The 16,214-nt window shown below is 34.5% G+C and overlaps 1 protein-coding gene across 1 annotated transcript; it reads right to left on the reverse strand.

Moving 5' to 3' along the window:
- Positions 1-2,587: 2,587 nt before the first annotated feature.
- Positions 2,588-15,931, reverse strand: LOC117102712 (glomulin-like). The gene is made up of 15 exons (XM_033243121.1): positions 15,803-15,931; positions 14,176-14,289; positions 13,164-13,292; positions 11,538-11,637; positions 11,044-11,326; positions 9,351-9,474; positions 8,654-8,865; positions 7,456-7,540; positions 6,587-6,718; positions 5,868-6,029; positions 5,527-5,636; positions 4,660-4,853; positions 4,200-4,267; positions 4,002-4,108; positions 2,588-3,607 (listed from the first exon to the last, which is right to left on the reverse strand). Coding segments are annotated over exons 1-15 (1,857 nt in total). The 5' UTR covers positions 15,839-15,931; the 3' UTR covers positions 2,588-3,606.
- Positions 15,932-16,214: the final 283 nt, after the last annotated feature.

Consider the following 16,214-nt stretch of genomic DNA (forward strand, 5'->3'; position numbering starts at 1 on the left):
TTTAGTTAATTTTTTTTTTTAATTGTATAAATGTTTTTTTTTTTTTTTTGATTTTTTTTTTGTCGCCTGAAAATATGCAATTGGAAATGTTGGCCGGGACCTGTAACAAACAACCTCAGTACAAAACCAACCATCATTTTGTAACCGTGATGTAACAGCAATCAAATATTTTGTACTGATGGTCTCTGGGTTTCTTTTTTTTTTCTGGTGAAATTGCATGGGTTATCCATACTGTAGCTATGTATTTATTCCAGGTCCTTTATAAGAATATGTTATTGATTTGATATTTTATATTAATTTTGTAATCTTTAAATGCAAGTTTTATATATGATGCTGCTGAAAAAATCGTGGCCAACGCATTTTTTTTTTTCCGCCTTATGTGCGTGTTGGTTGAACTGATCGATCAGAGCCAACTCATACTTCAGACTTTCAGCATGTAGATATCTAAGGATCTTACAGTACTCTGTATATTTCTCTCATAGTGGCTTATGGAAGACTTTCTTGGATTCTTAAGTGAATGGGAAGGCAGTGTCATGAAACACCAAACATGACAAAAACGGAAAAGAAGATGTGTCTCAGTGTTGAAACTCTTGAAGGACTAAGAATAACAGGTTGGTAATGCTCTAAAAAAAAAAAAGAACATTGGGTCCGCTGGGATTTGCTCAAGGTATAAACCGTACAAGATTTTTTTAAAATGTTACGATGAGTACACCAAATGTACTAATTAACCTAACCTCACCCTCATAACAGTTGTCATTATGTCATTACTGTTGATGCCTTTGCTGTTATTGTCATGGAAATAGTATTGTGTACCATAATAACTGTATTATTATTATTATTCACAGTCAACTCATTTGTAAGGCTGACGAAAGAGATATTGTCAATCGATGGTGTTGAGAGTGTATTTTGAGGGAGAAGCTTAATCAGGATCTTCTTGAGGAATACTTCAGCAAGCAACGTGCGTGTGGAGGGAGAAACGAAAACCCAATGGTGCAGCAGTGGTCGCGGGTTCAAAAACTGTCACAGGATCAATTACTAGTAACAGCAGGAAGTCAAATTTTGCCTTTTAACTGCCTTGCCTTTTATTTATTATAATAATAGTGTAGTTTTATATAGCGCACAAATCGAATGTAAGATGCTCAGGGCACTTGAAATGTGGACTAGGAACCTGATCAATGACTTTCTTCGTCCCTAAGGGTCCCTTCCTGTCTGTGCTACCCGGTAACCCGGTACCAGCAACTCTCGTCGTCCACCACAGGGGCTGTGTGTTCCAGTACACCGGGGTGTCCCCCTACTCGTCTCGAAGGATGTACTGGGTTCTTTATAGTGCACATGAGCCTTTGTATACACTGGGTCTACGGTTTATAGTCCTTATCTGAGAAGACTTGTTCTACGTGAATAATATATAATGTAGGCCTACACACTTACTTGTTTTAGTGCCCGTCTTTGTAGCTGCAGGCTCAGTAGCACTGACGGCAGGAGAGCAGTTACCACACGTCCAACCAGTTTTGCTCGTAGAAAGGTTTAGGCCTACACATTTCATGTGGAACCACCCGACTGGACACTGACTGCCATTACTACAGGCGATCATGTCTTCTGTTAAAGGACAATCGCATATGCAGAGACACACATCTCCTCCACCCTCTGATTTTATTTCCTCAACAATTTGTTCAATTTCGACTTCAAATTCTTCAATCTAAAGTCTCCATGACCGTGACGAACATGTATATCTAGCGCGCTTGAGTACAACAGGATGATGGGATGGGATCGGAATCGGATCGAGAGACCCAAGCCGGCCAGCCTTTTACGTAATACACTTTGACCTCGCAAGCTTCCAATCTGTGTGCGATACCAGAAATTAATCACTTTTTAAAACAAGATAAACATAGGGTGGCTCCGTTGATAGATCAAAGGGATTAGTTTGGATATATCTCCTTTTTTATACCTCCATGATCGCATCAGCAGACGACGACCCCAGCATGATACTTGTCCATCTAGAGAAGACAGCAGGTGAAAACGTGAATACCTCAATAAACTAATGAATTTTCATTGAAAGCCTAGTCATGCAGGCCTAAAAATCTAATTGTTTAGTTTTACAGACTAGTTTTCGGTAAAACTATTTGACCAGGAAAAATTTTAACTAGTACCGTGTATTCCATCTTCTAATATAAGATGATAGGTGTATTGGCAAAGGCAGGCTAACAGTTTTTTGAAAGCGGGTATTTTAAAGGATGCTCCACCATCCATGTGGATAAATGGTAAGAGATTGTAGAGGAGGAAGATAAACTGGCTTAGCTGACAAGCAAGGTGGTAAAAAAAACCCTGAAAAGCTGGCCCCAGAAGAGCTCTTCTGGGTCTAAGCATCCTGCTGAAGTATCTTAACTAAAGAAAGGTAGCAAAGCAGAAGGTGCAATCCTCCTACAGCATATACAATCATGATTATAGTGCAGGTAAGTCATTATCTTAAATTTAAAAAGTTCACTTAAGTATAAATGAACTTAACATCACTCCCTAGGCCTCAATACCAGACTTGGTTTATAAATCACAGTTTCACCCTGTAAGTAGCGAGTGTACTTGCTGTTGGATGTTAAGGAAATTAAAAAAAGAATAGTTAAGATATATCGAAATGTTTATAACAACAAAATATTTATATATGCTGTTGGTAAGACAAGCTTTATGATGGAAATGTGAATTATTGAATCTGGAGGTAATGAAGGAACAAATAAAAGTGGGACGACCCCACAAGAGAAAAAAAAGTATAAATGCACTAGGATGACAAGTTTTGCTGTTTTTCCATCAGCAACCTTGAATCAATGTTTTTTAATATTGTTACTGATAGAGCTGCTGTGTGTATGTCTGTAAAACACTGCCCTCTATACCAGTTTGATTATAACAGGCCAACCCAACAACCAAACACACTGACGACAATTCAGTCTATTCAAGAGAGGTATGCTATAAACTACCAGTTTGAATATGCAATCATAAAAACCATTCAGAAAAAAAAACAACCAAAAACAGCAAAAACAATTCCTGATTCTGATTTTGTTTTTAGATGTTATTCTATAAACAAGTGATTTGTTGGCTTTTTTAAATTGTAATTTCACAAATTTTAGGGGAAGCAATGTGGGCAAACAAACATTTTTTTTCAGGCTTTATTATAGCATTCTTGAGTACCAATATTGTTATTGTCATATGAAAACGAATTAGCTAAAGCTAGCCAGAATTTAATAGTTTAGTCTTTTCATTCATTTAAATTTATTAAAGTGAATCTGCTGCCAAAGTTATGTGACCTAACCTTACGATAAAAAGCTAGAGAGGGAATTTTAACATTCTATTACAATAACTGGTATGAAATCCACTGTTAGTGTTTTATACTCTCCACATCCTGCTACATTCATCTGAAAGGTTGCTTCTGTCATCCAGTGTGGAGTGTATGTTGGTTTTACCTGCAAAGAGATGACAATCCATATCTTTTGTCACTGTCACTGGCAGGTGAAACATTTTGGTCACACTGATGAACATTCACTTGGCTGGCCCTCCATTATCTTGATCTCTATTTCTGCTTTTTCCTCAGCAAGTGGGATTTTATTCACTATTGTTGCATTTTCTGTGAGGGAGTTAAAAACATAGTTGAAGGAATTAGAGGAAAAAGAAAAATTCCTACAGTCTGTAATATTTGATTATGGTAAATTAAATTATTATTTGAAATAATAATGATTATGACCATAGCACTTATACAATGCAAAAATAATAAATAAATAAAATATGATAGATGGAAATAACTTGACAGTGCCAAATTTACAATGTAAAATATTTATGAACATTTTCTTGCAAAGTAGAAATCAAGGTTAAATAATTTCCCTTATTTGCTATTCCTTGAAAACTATGGCTTGTTTGAAGTTATTGACTGTACAATATAAAACTGTAGTATCTTCAACTGTCAACCATTAGGAGTGTGGAAAAATAAATTTTATGAATGTGATAAAATGTTAATATTTTACCAGGATTTAGAATACTTTTGTGTTCTTTTCTCCATGGAAATGACTTCTCCTGCACGACCTAACAAGCTTGCTATTAAGTCAAAGGTGAACTGTGCTGACCTCAAAACCTGAAAGAAAATCATTGACATTTAGAAGAAGTCTGATTATGTTTACCATTATACATATAAAAAACAAGACAAGAATAAGTTTATAGCATACCTCTTTTTGCTGGGCAATTGGCATTGTGGGAAGATTTTGACCGCCAACAGTAACACTAACCCTGTCATCTGAAAATATTAAGGAAAGTAACAGTTAAGCATTATGAGAAAAATAAACAAAATAAAAAACAAATATTAGATAAGACAAAAAAAGCAAAGGAATCCATCACTCAAAATTATTTAATATAAAAACTGCATATTCATGTTTTATAAACAATGGATTAATGTATTCAGTATTAGCATCTAGCAACTGCAAAATTGTAAACATTTTACTAAAATTAAATAATTGGATTGAATTATATGTACATATATGTAATTATTATAATAATATAAAAAAAACATGAGGTAGAAACTCATTTAGTGCATATAATGGAAATTACAGATAAACAGAGTCAAATCTGCATTTAAACAAATAATCTACACAGTTCGCAATATAAATAAAAAGGGTCAAATGTCACTACCTTTAGTCTGTCCTGTTTTCTGCACCTCTTTTAATTTTAAGTCATAGTGTGCTTTTGACAGATCTAAGCCACTGTGAAGTGGTTGTAGAAACCTCTCGTCTAGTTCATCAACATGTGTCCATACTCCTGTGGCATTTACTTCGAATTTATCTCTTAACAGCAAGTAACGTAGAAAATTTAAAGCTGATATTATCCTGCAGATTAATAAGAGAGCAAACAAAAATTAAACCATTGGGATGTGCACTGAGTTTAAACACAAATAAAAAAAATGGTCACTCCAAAAACAATACAACAATTGTATTTGACATTTTGAAGTTACCAGAGAGGTTAATTAGCATGAAAAATTAATATCAAAAGAATAATGGATTGATCGAATACACAATGTAAATGAAAATTTTCCTATATGTAAAAGTCTTAGTCAGTAAAACAGCTACGAACCAGAAGATGTTAATGTATGAAAAGAAGTGGTAGAAATTTAATGGGTAAAAACAATATTGGGAATGTTGAAATGGTTTATTAAGTACTGTAGGGACAAGTTGATGAATGGTTAGTAAGAAAGACAAAAAAAGTGTACTGGAATTGACAAGTTATGAAGCGGATTTAATGGGTAGGGCAAAATTGGGTAAGGGGCACTGACCTGAAACAATAAAATACTATGATAATTATGAGAAAAAAAATTACAAGATTGAACATCATAAAGTCTTGTAATTTGTATTACTTTGCATATTAGTTTAGTCCTTGAAATGAATACCATAGGTTATAAGATATCAAAATGAATCTTTCTATAAAAATCATCTTAAAAATATTTGACACCATTTTCACTAAGTTAAATGAGGGTGCTATAAAGATTTTATCAAGTTGTCTTACTTGTCTGATCGTTCTAATATATCAGATTCTGCACCGTCTGGAAGGTCAAAAACATACTGGCAGATATCAACAAGATGCTGATCTACAAACCATGTATTACTCGGTGAACCCTGAAACAGGTAGACAATTGATATTAATAATTCTTTACTTTTTCACATATATCAGTACAGACAATTTTCACAGAACAGCATAAAGAAACAAAATATAATTATACTCCATGTACATGCCAATTTCAAACACTTGACATAATTCTTTGAAATTTAGAAATGAAATTAAAAAAAAAAAATGATATTAACGTAAACAGTAAGGATATGAGATATAAATTAACTTTGTTTTCCTACTTGTAGTAAAGTCTCGTGAACAAAATCTTTGAGAATTCCAATGAGAAAGCCTTCAACCCCAGCATGGGTCGCTTCACTCAATAGTTTTCTAAGCAACTGGTAGCGACCTTTGAACTCCCACTGCATCATAAATGGTTTAAGTAACGAAACAGCTTTCTTTCTCTGTAAAAGTTAATTACTAAAATTATATTAAATATTTGACTAATGCAATAATAGCAAAAATATTTGTCAATATGGATAATAAGGCTGATTTGTGTAACATTGCTCACATCACAAAGTTTGTGAACCAGTTCATACCGGGGGCTTTTAAATTACCAAGTACAAGTTATATAGTAGCAACTATAAGTGAATATAACAGAAAGTTTTCTTTGCTGATTCTGTCTTCTCAAACTTGAAAGCAATCACGTCCTTTGGATAGAAACTTTTTAAGAGCACGAAATCCATTAAATAACATGCTGAACCATCACATAGGTACACAGGGTGACAGCCTGTGAACCCAACACCACAGGACTTACGTGGTCCCAAGTCTCAGCCAATTTTCACTTCAACACAGGTAATCAGAATACATTTAAACAAGTCTGTCATCATAAAACAACCAATCTGACTACAGTTTAGAAGTCAATCATCACAACACAGCCAATGAGAATACACCTTCCAGTTAATCATCGCAGCACATGATCAGTTTATCATCGTAACAAATCCAATCAAAACACACTTACTAGTTTTTCTGTTGGACAGTGTATCATAATTTTTAATAGATTGTCTGCAACATCAGTGAAGCCTTTCTTACCTAGCCACATGCTAGGCAGTGATAAGTGATCAATATCACCAACAGTTGAACTCAATAAATCCTGCAGATACAAATAGGAAACAACCATTCAAAAGACTTAGGATACAGGTCTCCCTCCAATTAAAAAAAAACAACTTTCGATTGCACGACGACGGTAGGACATAGAATGTAATAACGTCACTAAAAGTCATCTGTGCAAGCGAGAACGTTAAGGTCACCTCGTAGAGTAGATTCTGGAACGCAATTTGGCCAAATCTACATGCAGAGAACGTAGCACGCCAGGTAGGACGGTCACGCATGAGTGATAACGTTCTAGCATCACGTCGTCACACAAATCGAAAGCTCCTTATAGACTACTTTTGGGACTGGAAGTTTTTGTATTTAGCATTATTTTTTGTCATTTAATTAGAAAAAAATATTATTAAAAATATACAAGATAAAAATCAATTTGGCCCTGCAGCAATGAGGTCTTGGAGGGGTCTATAATTAGATAAAGTTATGTATCTTCATTTTATTAGTCCAATTACTCTATATTTGTGAAACTCAAAAAGAAAAGTATCATCATCAGTTGGTGGTGTAAATAAAAATCTATATTATTAAAATTGGTTAAAAATATAATAATCTAAAATTGGTCAGATATATTTTATATAGTACAGTAATCTTATTCCATTTTGTTATTTTGATGTACTTAAGACTATCATTTCTTAATGGACCTTTTTTGCTAAGTCCAACTCCTAGGATACTGTTGTTGCTAAGATCCTACAAAAAACATAGCATAAATGTAAAACGATCACTAACCAGTCCTTTCTGAACTGCATAAGCCTGAGGGCGCTCTAACAATGTCACAACATAAGGCACACATGCTTGAAAAACGTGCTGACCACTAACGAAAGAAAACACAAATGATTTAAAGTATGTGCTTACACTTAAAATGTGCAGACACTAGATGGTTGTGTACAATAGTGTAGTAAAGTGGTTGGAGCTAATGTGCAGTTTGTAACCTTCCTTCACACAGATTTTGGTTTTTGGCAATGCCAAAGTTCTAGCGAACTTGATGCTGTCAGTTGTCATTAGACAAGTGGTGCAAAAATTGAACAATGTTTCTGATCGCTTAGCTAATTACGATTACTCTTTATGTTTGAAGTCTATTTATCTTGCAAAGGGGTGCAAGTAAATCCAGTGTTTATTGTCTGTCTTGATTTTAATTATAATACTTATTCTCTAAATGAATCCCTATACAGTCATATTAATTATCATTTGGGTATATATTGATAGGGTTTGAAGATGAATAAACAAGAAAATATGTCAAGTATTGTTATTATATGTTATTGTTATTATATAGTATGTCAATATACTTTACCATAACAAAAGTCAATAACCTAATTTTTGCTTCTTTGAAGGTTAAATGGATATACTCTCACTTTCTAATAACTTAACTTGTATCGTTATTGTTTTCTTATCTTTTTCTTATTTTTGTACTGCTTTATTGCATTAGTTAAGTTAGCTCACATGGGTTTGGTTCTTTGCAAGCTTTACTCGGGGGGATGTTTCAGACTTATTGTGGAGAGTCGCTCACAGCGCCTCGTAACTGAAAAGAAAGGCGCTATACAAGTAACAAGTATAAGGGGAGTCTGCAAGATTAGAGTAAATGTAATTGTATGTACAGTATTTATGTATATTTTTTACTTGCTTTAGTGTTGTTGATATTGATTTGTGAATACATAAGTTTTAATTAAGTTTTTATTTACAACACAGCGACACTTTTTAAAGCCAAGCTTCTTGTAGTGACTTAAAGGGCTGGGAAAAGTGCACGACCACACGACCGGCGGGTATCAGGAATGTCACGGAGACATACTAAGGGAAAAAAAATAAATAAATAAACTGGCTATACGGTATAGTGGAAAAATAACATTTGGTGTTGCAGGCATGTCATCGAGACAATTTTTATGGTCGGAGGCATATATTTTTTGATTTACATAAAGATGCAAACTTGTACCTGTAGATACTAGGGAAATGGTCTTCCCCCAACCGAACAGATAAAACAAGATAAGCAAAGCAAGCTAGACCATGCGGAGGGAGCTGGGTACATCCATCCTCATCACTTGCATCCCTATCTTCCGTTGTTGCAGGCTCCTGTCTTCGTGGCTTGTGGGTTGTTGCATAAAATATCATATTAGGAAAGCTAGTACTCATTTCTTCAAAGTAATTCTGAAAAAAAGTTTGGAGAATGAATAAAATATAAATCATTATTGTTACACTTAAAGCAATTGTACCCAATCATGTTATTCCATAAAACAAGAATTATGTGACTAATAAATCAATAATGCATATACTGTAGATACATAAAAGAGTTGATTCCAAAATGCTTATATTTTTGGGCTTTCTACAATCTTTTTTCGGCCTAATTTTAACACCAATGATAGACAAAATTCTTCTGTACTGGATACCGCCGTAGAATGGTATTTTGGCATTGTAACATCAATATTAATTCTAGACATACTGATCTTCTGATCATTTTTCTAACTCCACACACTCTTGAACTTTCTAGTGCAATATCAATTGATGCTACTGTTTTAGGGAGTCAATCTTCAGATCCTCACAATTTAGCTGCAAAGCTACGAAGACAATATTATTGAAAAAAAGAAAATTATTTGATTTGATAGAGGGCAGCAAACAATAAAATAAATACCAACCATGATTTGCTGAGTGCAGGTGCAGAATGTTGAGTTGTTTACAGGTTTGTTTTCTGTATCATTTTCATCTGCTGTGTCAACAAGGCTTAAGAACACAAGAGGGTAGCTAAGCAACTTCAACAAGCTGCAAATAGAGAGATGAAAAACAGTTAATTTTTAATTGATTTCTACAATTAACTTTCTACAATTAATTTTTTAATAATTAATTTTATGTTTATTTTTTAACATATAGTGAAATTTAAAAGGGGTGTGTATAATTTGTGTCTATTTTATCTGAATAATCTTGAAAAAAAATATGACTGTATTTTTTGTCAAATATTTCATCACAATTGACAATCTTGAAGTATACTGTATATCTCTAAAACTCAATCTTCTACCATTTTTATTATCATATCTTATATCTGTCGTATTATACTTCATGCCTTCAACATCAAAATTCTGACCAGATTCTGCATTTACTTCCTTGAGAATAAAAATGGGTTGGTCAGTTTAATGTTGGTCTAAGATTAGTTGGGCTGAATTGTGTGCTGAGACAAGCTGTCAGACACTTGGGCTGGGCTGAGTGAGTTTGCACTGAGTTTAATATATTGTTCCGAAGTGACTGATATTCACAAAACTAATCTTATTTGAAGTACTGTATCATGATTGGTAGAGCTACAAACGTCAGAACAGTATACATATATTTTTTAATGTAGGCAATACATTTATGGGCGAGATTTTTGCCCTTAAGCGTGAGACAGATCCCAAATGCCTGAGGCTGACACTGAGTGCAAGACTTGGTAGATCTGGAAATGGTTATACTTCCAACATGCCATATTACATAATGATAGCGAAACTGAAGTTTCGGGAGTTGCGTAAAATCATGGAGGTATTATTGAGAAGGAGATCACTCGGCAACAGATCCCTTTGACGCGACAAACCAATGTATTCCCCGCCTTTGGATCGCGCGCAGGCGTATTACCCTATAATTCACACTTTTTTTCGTTAGCAACAACTTGGCAACGACATGCGTTTATACGCTCCAGCACAGCAGTTGTGCGATAAAGCGTTTGATTTTAACCCATTAAATATCTTTATAATAAACTAAGATCGATTTGTTTGACTATAAAGCAAAGCAGCGTAAAACTGAAAATTACTCTGATTCTAGATTGAATTTATGAATAGTTAACCCTCGTTAACCCTAAAATGACTTAGTTTATTATAATCCTCTATCATTCCTTAATTAATATCTGTTAAAATTGGAATTATCAAGTTTTATCCAATTTATGGAAATTGAAGTTGCAATATACCATACTTTTAAAGCTGATGTAAATGTTTCATTAAATTCGAAAATTTTTTTAGAAAATAATATTATGTTTGGTATTTCTTGAAAGATCAATGTATTAGCTTCAAGATGGAAACAATTGCGCAGCCGTAGTGATTGACTGTAAGTAGTGCGCATTGAGAAAAGAACGTGCTCTCCATTTCGCCGTGTTCAATCTTTTGGTAATCAAAGCCTGCTGAGCATTTGGTGGCGGGGAACACATTAGACTTCAAAGGCATCGCGCAAAAGTTCCTCACGCACTGCGGCAGTTCTTGGTTCATTTGCATAGCTCTGCGTGTGCGTAGCTTTTTCGAGTGATCTCCTTCTCAATAATACCTCCATGGTAAAATCATCGGAACAGGAAGCATGGCCAAAAAAAAATTAACTTACAATAGTTCTACATCTTTTTTAATAATCAAAGTTTTATTGTTCAGTTTATCTTTATCTTGCTTCTGCGCCTGTACCACCTTGAAAACAAATGGTGAGACAAAATCTATCAGCACTGTCACGGTTTCCTCTAACCGTCGGTAATCTGGATCTTGTGTCGTAAGTAGCAACTCCTCTTCATCAAGCGATTCGTAACTAGGGAGCTTAAGGGTTTGGACATGAGCATAAACAGTTGACAAGGCTAGGCCTAGACTCAGCTCAAGACCTGTTTCCAAACGGCATAATGCTAAGGAATACAAAGATGCAAAATCATAACTTCAAGACATAACAGATAATATGTCTTTTCATTGATCAGCTTTAATATTAAGTACTATTCTGTATCTGGTCATGTAAAATTTTTTTTAAATTCAGATATATAAAATGGTTTTTCAGTGGTTACTAAAATATGTACTGTTTGCTTTTACATAACTTAATTGAAATCAGATTGAAACTCTTACCTATTTGCAGAGGGTTTATGAAATCCAGGTACACCATGTTGTCAAGGAAATGATCAACTTGTTCCAACAGTCCAAGTACTATCTCCTTTGGCTTGCCTACCTATCACATAAAAATACAATTTGTTGTTTGATGAAGAGGTGAAAACATATAATACTAGAATACAAAGGTTCATTTACCATATTTTATAAAATTCAATTGTTGTTACAGTATTTACTATCCTGTCTATCACTATTATATAGGATAGTAAATAGCAAATACTCTCACTAAAAAAAATTTCAAATCCGAGACTAAAAATTAATTTAATTTGGCCTAATGATGGTTTCAGTTATTCTACAATTTGACATTTGAAGTATAACTTCTTTGGTACCAAATCCAAAACATACATAAAACTTAAGCTCCATTCATATCGGAACTGAACCTCGTATCTGATGCGCTGAACAGCAACATCCTTATTCTTGCATCCTGATCCATACAGTAAATAACAAGGCGTTTTCTAGCCAAAGATATTTAGCGGGCCAGGCCTGCACACATGGGGTTTTTAATTTATTTTCGAGGACTGAGGAAAAAAATCACTGTCAGGCCACATGCGGCCTGCAAGCTGCACTTTGGCTACCTGTGCATTAAGATAATGGATCATTAAAATGCTAATTTGAAGAATCTGATACTATTATATAACAGATGTCTACTAAACATTTATAAGTCTTCTGCTGAATTAAATTGAATAAATGTTATAGGTAAACTTCACACTGTACACCTATAGGTTCTACCCACATGTACTACACAGTAGCAACCATAAGACCTCCTCATAGTTGATGGCATTCACAACCACTGTGACAAAGCTTCATCAAACTGAAGGCACTCTATACAGGCTACCTACTGAATTATTACCTATGTCTACCTCTCTCCAACCTGGAGTGTAAATGGTTACCTTGTTGAAATAAACAGGCAAGGTTAAAAAAGGTGTGGGAAAGAACTGGCCATTCTATCACACAACGATAAGGATAGTACAATAGGCTCCAAACAGCTAATTCCCTACATTCATTAATGAATATTAGACTACACTGTACCTCAACATTTATTGAATATTTGCTACAATTGATGCAAACTGGCCCCAAAATTGATAATGGTTTTGTAATAATTAAAAAAGCCAAGAGGGAGACCCAGAAAGAGATGGATGGACTGCTCCAGAGAAGATGGAAGATTGGTAGATTGGTGGACCTAGAAGCAGTAATGGATCGCACCAGATGGAGGACGATAATGAGACGACCCGACGACCAGACACAGTAGCTTTTTTAAGTGGGAAAAAATAGGCAAAATAAGTCATTTTAAGGTTTTATTGAATTTGTGTGGTGATGCAAAGGCTTGGAGTTGTTTAAATTGTAAGGAACTTATATGAAAGAGAAAAATGTTGTTTAATTTTTTTAAATATGCACTTGGGAGCCATTTTAATATTCACAGTGAAAATTCTATTTTTTCTGGGAAAACCTGAAAAAAATTTTGGTTAGTCTAGATTCTCCTTAAAAAATCTGGGAAACCTGAAAATTTCTGGGAACTTGGTAGGTCTGGGACAAATGGGATGATGATGATGATGATGATGATGAATAATTAAAAAAACATTTCTTTACCTTTGCTATGAGCTGAATGATATCTACACAGTTGTTGTGGGTTTCCTCATCTCGTTCTTCCACTTTATCCGATGCCAAATAAGGACTAACGATCGGTAGCAGGTCCCAACCTGTATACTCAACAAGAACCTAGAGAAAAAGATCATGTTAGATTCAGCAGGCTATACTGTGGAGTTTTCTTCAGATTTTTATTTTAACATCAACATGTTTTCACTTGTCATGATTGTCAGTGATGAGAGTAAAGAGGCCATCACATGTACAGTATTAGAGGTGAATCAATACAGTATGTACATTAATCATAATGTATGTACAGTATCTTGGCCTGACAGCAGTGATGTACAGTATCTAAAAGTATTGACATGGGAAGGGGAAAGGCTGTTGAGAGAACGGTTTGGGGAAAAAAGGTTCAGTGGAGATGTTTTGTGGCAAAATAGGGTAATATGAGGTGACCTTTAGCTACTTGAGTGTCATTTTTTGGTCAGCAAATTTCCAGTGGGTGGGAGGGGACGTGTAGGGCTACCCACCCACTATCCATGGATACAGTATGCTACTATTTTATACTATACTTTTTTTTATAGTCTAGCTTGTGTTTCCTTCCTTGTTTCAACAAACATTAAACACATTATTTTATGATGGTCTTTTCTAAAATCAATTACATGTACTGTCTTCCATTTTAAAACTTTTCATTTTTTAACAAATTACACAATTTAAAAAGGATTATCCATATTGCAAAATAGATCATTATTATATTATATTTAATATATTTATATACTAACAGGGAACCTGATGTATCAAACTAGTGTTATCCTTAGTGGTGGCCAGAAATCTGTTCTATTTGTATAGTTATTTCAGAAAATATTCTTGGTTTGACAGAATTTGAATTCAGGCAGACACTGCACTAAATTAAGATTTAACTTCTTTAATTTCTTATGCATAACTAGCAAGTTAATTAAATTAAAAAAGTATCACAATATATTATGTGTATGTACATACTGAAGACTGTTATAATTACCTCATGTTTCGTAACTGCATCAAGGAGGGCGGTTGACTGTTGTTGTTCGAGGCAGCGCTTGGCAGCTAGAAGGAATAGGCTACACAAGTCATCGTCTAATCGTCCATTTTTTTCCTAGCAACGAAATTACAACCTAAATTTATGACCGAAACAAAACGAGGGTAAAGTCTACTCTACTACAGATACTGTAGCTAGTATGGGCTGCTGGATCTGACAAATATAAATTTTTATATAATAATGGAATCAGTCATTGGCTATAGAGTACTATGGTGTTACTGTACGTCAACTTGGTATCTTAATTTTTAAAAAATCATAATTTTATGTTCGTCACAACCTATTTTTGGGGTAAAAAGTCCATTTTTGTATTAAAAAATTGCTAAACCCACAAACCTACAAAAACACAGTGCAATCCCCATCCTAACCCTGTGATAGTGATTGTATCATGTAGTATAGGACTCAAGTTGGTATCTTAGTAGATAAAAATATAATTTTATGTTCATAACAACCTATTTTTGGTAAAATCTTGATTTTTTGTTAAAAAAACCTAAAAAAAAACACCGTAAACCTCCAAAAACACAGTGCAAACCCCATCCAAACCTTGTGATAGTGATTGAATCATGTAGTATACAGAAGGACTCACTTGGTATCAGTGAAAGTTATCCCATGGGCCCTTCTATTTTTAATCCAACGCTATATTTAAAAAAAATGTGTGGGGCTGACATAGAAAAAAATAGAAGTAGGCCTACACAATTTATGTTGGCTCGCCACTGGTGGTAACAGATTGGAACTGGCCCCCAGTAACTATAAACTAATTATTATCATTATGTATGTTTATTGTCGCTATTTCAATTTCATAGTAACATTGATAACATGAACTATGTGGATAAAATTATCACAGAAAATAAACTTCTAATAATTTATAAGATTATTTTTTAAAACAGAATAAAATAGATAACATATTTATTTAAAAAACAGGAAACAGCAGCTTTTTCACGCTGGGGCAGTGCTGATAGCCTCAACCTCAATCAGATGGCAGCAAAGTTGGCAGACAGACAGCCTAGTTACGAAATTTATGCAACCAGGGCACCAGATACACACAACCTAGGCCTATATCATTCTAAGTAGACATGTTTGAACTTTTTCAATTCGTGAACCCAACCTATTTTTTAAAAATACACTTTTTTTACTCAGATTTTCATAATGTATTCTGCTACAGTAGGCTAGCCTATATAGGCCTAGTTTATCAGGTCAAAACAAAAGGTTAAAATCACAAATATTGCCTAAAAAGTATTAAACGCTTATTACAAAAGATAGTACGACGATGAAGAGTCTATAGGTCTAAATCAACAATCTCAAATCCACAGACAGTGATAGGATCAAACTCTCTGTACACAGTACAGTAGGGTAGCCTAATGCCGTAGGTCTCTACCTAGACCAACCCTATTGTCAGACACGTGCCGTCAGCTAGCTAGCGAACACCTGAATCCATTCTTTATACTATATGCTCAGTTAATGCCTCTAAAGTAAACCAGAGTGAAGAGGTACTTACAAATTCCAACTTACTAGAGCTCAGCTACTGGAGTAAGCATGTTTTGTTAAACATTATTTTGTCTAAATAAAAACTTACCAAAGACAGTAAAACGTTCTCCAAATCTTGGTCCATGCTTGCGACCTGGGGCTTTGGGGTGTGTATGTGTGTGTACACCCTGTTCAATTTCTTTTTCTCTATGGTAAACACACACTTAAATACGTACCATTGGTACACACACTCTGCGCGATATCATGTTATGGAAAACCGCCCTCTCTAGTGAAGTCTTGTAAATACGCCAAAACCAAAGATCCTATGATGATGATAAACAAGTTTAATATAAATGACTATAATAGTAGTACAGCTCAACCCCATCACGAAACGAAATCACAAATTTCAAATCAAACGGAATGCAGCGAACACATTGTCGTCCTAGACGACAATATTGACGACTGTTGTCTAGGGAATTTCGAGCTACCTGTGTATTAAACATATAAAATTTCCAATGAAT

This window comes from Anneissia japonica, unplaced genomic scaffold (assembly GCF_011630105.1).
Source record: "Anneissia japonica isolate Jap-2015-1 unplaced genomic scaffold, ASM1163010v1 scaffold287628_len271844_cov180, whole genome shotgun sequence".
NCBI classification, from domain to species: Eukaryota; Metazoa; Echinodermata; class Crinoidea; order Comatulida; family Comatulidae; genus Anneissia; species Anneissia japonica.